Source organism: Etheostoma spectabile, chromosome 5 (genome assembly GCF_008692095.1).
Source record: "Etheostoma spectabile isolate EspeVRDwgs_2016 chromosome 5, UIUC_Espe_1.0, whole genome shotgun sequence".
Lineage (NCBI taxonomy): Eukaryota > Metazoa > Chordata > Actinopteri > Perciformes > Percidae > Etheostoma > Etheostoma spectabile.
Window position 1 is genome coordinate 16,599,788 of NC_045737.1, and position 6,317 is coordinate 16,606,104.

General features: G+C 41.3%; 1 protein-coding gene across 2 annotated transcripts in view; it reads left to right on the forward strand.

Moving 5' to 3' along the window:
* kremen1 (kringle containing transmembrane protein 1) overlaps positions 1-6,317 on the forward strand; it is a 57,750-nt gene that overhangs the window by 25,020 nt on the left and 26,413 nt on the right. For both annotated transcript variants that reach the window (XM_032516329.1, XM_032516330.1), the window contains exon 3: positions 2,728-2,819. In XM_032516329.1, coding sequence (XP_032372220.1) covers positions 2,728-2,819 — 92 coding nt within the window. The remainder of the gene's footprint in view (positions 1-2,727; positions 2,820-6,317) is intronic.

The following is a 6,317-nucleotide window of genomic DNA, read 5'->3' on the forward strand; positions in this document are numbered from 1 at the left end:
ACACACACACACACACACACATACACACACACATGCAGTCACACAGTTACCTCGGGGCAGGATTGATTATGTTTCTCTGTCATGTGGGCTGGCCTGTTCACCTTATCTGTGTGGATGATGTTTCCATGCTTCTGCGAAAAGGGTGCGTGCAGGTGTGTGTGTCTTAAAAAGAATGATTACAAAACTGTTTGAAAACTAAGAGAGAGAGCTTGGAGGGGCACACCACGTCATGTACTGATCAAAGATGCTGGTGGGTCAGACTTTGAATGGGTGGTCTACTGAGGATGTTTTTTTTATGCTAATGGTTATAAATCATGTCTGTCTCCTTAGGGGGTGATTCAAAGTGCAGTAAATTACATAAGTGGCTATAGATGAGCTCTTGGGAGTCTTATTTCAAATAGGGCTATTACACGTTGACAGGCATGAAAAAGAGAAGGGGAGAGAGAAATAAAGAAAGGGTATATAATCCAATGTTTTTGATGCTTGGACCCAGTTTTTACTCTTTCTTTTTTCAGCAGTAGCCTCAGGCTACACAAACAGGTGTCTGCCTTCAATCTGCCTCCAATATGGGTGGAGCAACAAACAGATCTGGGCCAGTTTTGGTAACCGTTTAGAAATTTACTGGAAAATAAGGCTGGATTCCTATGAACATGGCAACATTTTAGGTTGAGATAAGTTCTGGGCTTTTTTGATGCCAAAATGGTAGAATAAAGAATGAAGAAAATGTGACTACATAAGCTCTTTCTTCACACATTCCCATTGACAATAGGTTGTGCACGCGAGTGAAAAGCTTTTGGGCACTTAAACTTGAGTTCAACCCAAAAAAGTCTTTACAACGACATCTTTGTCAATGCCTCATTCTGAGTGTGAAAAGAGAGGAGGAAACTCAGGATAGTGTTTTTGATAGGAGAAGAAAAGAAATGGAAACGCCCTTCACAACTTTGTTCAGAAAAGGTGAAACGGGAGAGTGCAGCGCCACAGGGCTTTTTCAGGATGCTACAATGAGGTGTGTCAAAAGAGAAGAGAAAAGGTCTCTGGCAATTATAGTCAAGTCTGGAAAAATAGCAATGTCATCTTAGATGGCTTTTGTAGTTTACGGGGTGTGTATTTTTACAGTTTACTCTAATCCTGATATAAAGCTGAAACAGCTCACAGATGAGCGCCCTCTGCGTACTGGCTGCTTTGATATCATTCATCAGTTATTTAAAAGTTGCAACAAGGGTCATGATGTACAAAGTTGCATGATTACCCTGGAGATATGGAGCCTGCACAATGCTTTTCAGACATTTGTATCGTCAATCCCACTTATTGCTTTTGTCAGTAAAACAGAAAAGCAGAAGCACCAAGGGGCCTGTCAGCTGTATTACGATGGGTTAAAAGAGGCCGCAGACAAAAGTGTTGCCCCACCACCCATTCCTTTCCAGGTCTGTGTCTGGCCCTGGAACAAAGAACCCCCCAACCATCTCCACCCATCAAAGACCCATTGGTACGGCCCTTGACTGACATGCATGGCCAAGCCTCCAGAGCGCAGAGGAAAAGGGTAAACTAAAAAGCGCCAAGAGGGGCTACTGCGGATGATTGACACAGCTAAGATAATCTCTCACGGAAACATTATTGAGTATTCAGCCCTCTGCAGATGGGTTGTCAGTTGATCTTAGCGTTGTTGTTTTGTCCTCATGTCTCTGCCATCACCCTTCTACCCTTCCTTCTCTCCCTTTACCTTTTTCTACCTTTTCTCTTTTTCTAGCTTACTGTTTGTCCCCAGCACACCGCTGCTTCCATATAGAGACAGATAAATCTGAAAACGCAATTTAAAAAATGATGTGCATCCACCCTAGTTTTTTTTTCTTCTTTTTTACGTCGTTTTTAAAACCGCAAAGCAATTTAAAAATGGTTAAATATTGTTCTAAAGAAACAAAAAGGCAAACACAGCCCTGTTACTCAGCTGAGTCCAAACAGTTCTGTCTCCTCCTGCTATCATGGTGTACACGTTTAGTACAGCTTGTTTTATGAGTTGATTGTTTCCTATAGTTTTTGACAACTGTTGTAAGATAGCTGAACAAGCAAAAAAGAGAGATTTGATTGTGGCTTAAACACTGAGATGTGTAGATAATCACAAATAGTGACTCTGTCAATTAGTTTCTCAATTAATCTATTACCTATCAGACTATAAACTGTCACTAATGTCTTCACATGTCTTGTTTTGTGCAACAACCAGTCCCAAAAGAAACATTTTTACAAAGATACAGCACAGTTTGCCATCACATATGACAAAGAAAGATAACACATCCTCACATTTGAGAGGCTCGAGCCAGCAGTTTTGATTATTATTTGATCATGAAAATAGCTGCTAATTAATTCCATCCACTTGTCCATCATCCAATCAATTAATTGACTACATGTATTCGTTGCAGCTCTAATCACAAAATTGTATTGTACAAATCCACATAAATACAGTTTAACACCTGTATTGTGTGTTTGGTTATGTTATAGTTGAGTAATCACGGAGAGGATAGAAAGTCTCCTGCCTTGCACTAAAATCCATGTAGGTGTTTTTGAATTTATCCACTTTGGAGAAAGTTTTTAAAAAAACTCAATGTTCGGAACAAACTCTGCTGATTTGAAACCTGCAGCTAAAATGGAGAGAAAACGTAAGTGATCAGATTTAACCAACTTTGTGTCTTCATGGTCAAACTTTTACCCCTCTACGTGTACGTGTGTCTGCAGGAATCCTGATGGGGATGTGCAGCCGTGGTGCTACATTGCAGATTATGAAGACGGGATCTACTGGAGATACTGCGACATCCCTACATGCCAGAGTAAGAGATTATTGCCACGCCTTTTTTCTGACTTTCTGTCTCTCTCTCTTCTCTGCCCTTCTATGCCCTCTGGGCCATATCATGGGCACACGGACCATTTTCATTGCTATGCTCATCTGCTTGCCTGCTTAGAATAGCTTTTATAGACTGTATGGCTTGAACACAGCTATTAGTATCTAAAAAATGCCTCTAATTGCCTCCCATCACCCCTCCTCCTGCCATGCCCGGGCCTGCCCTTACTTAATGTGAGCTGTCAATCATTGCCCCTGTGTATGTACGTGTGTATTTTTGTGTGTGTGTTTCTGTGTGAGTGTTTATACGTTTCCCCTTTGGCTTCGTAGCTTGTTTTGACATGTTTCTTTTTATGCGTGTGATTATGTGCATCTACCTGTTTGTGGATATATTTGTATTTTTTGTGCACATGTGGGTTTGAGTGTCCCTGTCCTAGATGAACGTGTGTGATGTGTCTGTTTAAACTGGTAGATGTTGTGCTTCTGTGTCTTCTCTACCGGTTTGGCACACCTTTACAAAGAGTTGCCTGTCTTTAATCCCATTACTTTCCTTCCCTCCACCTTTTTAATCACTGCTGTTGAAAACTGACTCAGGTGGATCAACCTACGCTGTTGTTATTGCCAAAGATTAGAATTCCTGCAGAGGAGGTTCAGATATAGCGATTTGCTTGCTTATGCTTTTTTAACTTCCACACATGCTTACATTTCCAAGGCAACATAATGTCATTTCAACATTTTCCATGTGTTCTTCACTTTGCAAGGCAGATTAGATCAGAAGTATTATTGCATTGTTTTAGTGACGAAAATAATCCGGTGACTGAACACAATGTGAAAGATAAGGGCAGCTGAAATATAGCCAAGCAGAACTCAAATATTTTGTTTAACTAAAATAAATATTTAATTTACCTCTTCAATCATGAATTACATTCCCTTTTTCCTATGTAATACACTTTACTACTCTACTTCTTCGCTATTTTTCTCTGAGGTTAAACAGTCGTCCACCTTCTTTATCCATCTTCAATTCTATTTATTTTCCAAACACTTTTTTTATACTTCCTTTTTTTGGTAGGAATATAGTTACAATCCTCTACTTTTGAAATCCTTGTCACAACAGATAAAACCCTAAAACTGGTGGACAGTAGTAGAAAGACAGTGAAGGGGCAAAGCTGAGACTTAGAGATGTTGTGACTTTTTACTGCAGTGAGTACCAACAGGCACCAAGAGCCTCCCAGCCCCTCCAGCTATCCCACCATTATCCTGTCTGAGTAGCATGCTTGACTAAAGCCTGCAGTTTGAATGGTTTGCGTGTTTATGTGTATAGGAGCTTGTGTGTGTCCCATAAGACTTTTGACTGACCTATTTCAGACAAATGTCCGATTAGCTCATTATTTCTAGGCCAATATCTCGAACCTTTGTGGTTTGGGAGGAAAGAGGAGAGCTGCCCACACCATCGTCTCGTCCCTTATCTTTGGTGAAATTGGGCCATTTTTTGATCCAGATGGGTTTTCCATGTGCTGGTTCAGCCTTCAACTCATCGTTGCGACATGTGGCCCAACACTGCTCTTTCTGTTTGGGCATTTAAAGGTATCCGGATCCCTGTAATCTAAGAAAAGGAGATGAGGTTTGCTCTGAGCCACGCATCCAGTGGCATGAAAACATGCCTGCTCAGTGGAGACGGTTATCTCTGCAGGGATACCAGGGAGCTTTCAGACACAAATGCTCTGTCTCATCCATTGTGAAACCACAATCGCCACGTGGTGCCTCACCTTCAGGTGGTGCCTGTTCTCAGTCTGCTGCCTTTGAAAGCTTAAACTGCCAAGTGAGAGAATGCTGATGTTCTATCAGTGTCAGTGTTCTGTCAGTCTGTGGCTGGCTACACAAAGACCGGAAAAACACAGTGGTGTGCCAGGGTAAGAGCAACAGTGGTCTTTGTTTTCATTTTGTCTGGCTCTTGTTTTGTCTGGGCCTTCATTTTGTCTACTTTTCTGCTTGCGTTTGATGTTGTGTGGTTGGCAGTTGGTGGCCACTCGCTGAGGCACCTGGAGCCTGCCAGCAGTCTGTCATCCAGCTGGGTTCCCTGTCATCTAGGGTCATGCCACCCTGGGGAGGATGACACACCCTGCTTGAGTGTACACATGAGGCCAGAAACATATATTCTGACAGGGTGGATTATAGTGTAGGTCACAACATGTGTTGATCCTAGTAATCCCTCATGGCAGCAGTTATCATGTGGTGGCATTATCTAAACATTTTAAAAGGCGTGCTGTCAAGGCACATCGACTACTGTACGGATTGGCATTTCCCTGGTGTGTCATGGTGGACGGTGATGGTTTTGAGGCCCTACTCTCAGTGTATAGGGCAGACAAGGCTTATAGTGCTCATGTAATACTTTTTGGCTTTTCCCTTTTCTTTATCGGGTTATGCATCTTTTTTGTGCAAGCTATAGGTTTAAAAAGTGAAAAAGCCCAAAGTCCACCCCAAAGGGGTCATCACGCCCTCATACTCTGCTTCTGACTGTGTAGTAGTGCTTACTAGCTACTGCGCATGTGCAGCTCCCAACAAAGGTGGAACAGAAATGAGATGCCTCACTCTGTTGCTACAGAGAGCTCAACACACAGGGTGAAAAGAGGAGCTGCAGCAATGTGCATAACAACAAAAATATGGTGTTTTTTGAAAATGAAACCATGTAAACCTTTTCATATAACCTGATAACATCTAAATACAATTATGAACCTGAAATTGAGCATAATATGAGCACGTTAATGTTCTCTGACTGAGCAGTGTTTATTGTAATTAGGTGTGAGGAATTAACAAATGGAGCCTCTGGCCAAGCAAGTAGGTTCAAAGAGGTAAAACTCCCTTTTAGTCAACGGAACAACGCCTTTCAGTTTGTGGCCTAGGGTCATTGTGCCGTAAATACCTACTCTGCTTTTACAAACCAGTAGGTTCACCAGATAAAAACTAGAGTTGACAGTTCAAAATAAAATATTATGGGACTTTAGTTTTTTTGTTTAAAGTCAGATGGTTCCAGGAAGATCTCAGAAATCTATTTTCTGGTTACTTGTGTTAAAGGCCAGTTTCCTCTAAGATTAACTCAGATTGAAAGTACATTTTACCAGGTTGTGATAAAAACACAATTCAGATTACTGATTCCAAATATGGGACATGATTGGTGGTTGAGATTTTAAAGATAATAATTCAGTTAATGTTAATAACATCTTTATGTTGTCAAATGTGAAGCTGTTCGGTATGTCTCGCTGATGGTCATGTGATTTCTTTTTTCTGAGCATTCCATACGGAAAGGACATTTTGTTCTATTGAAACTGACATGCATTTGCTTAATGATGTGCCCGGCTTAGTTTGATTGACACAGAGTGAAACTGTCAGGGTGAAGCTCTTGAGCGTTTGCCAAGACAAAGACACTTTGATCTTTCAACAGCATAGCGTATAACCAAGATAAACTTGTTGTTCCACTGTGTTTCTCTGC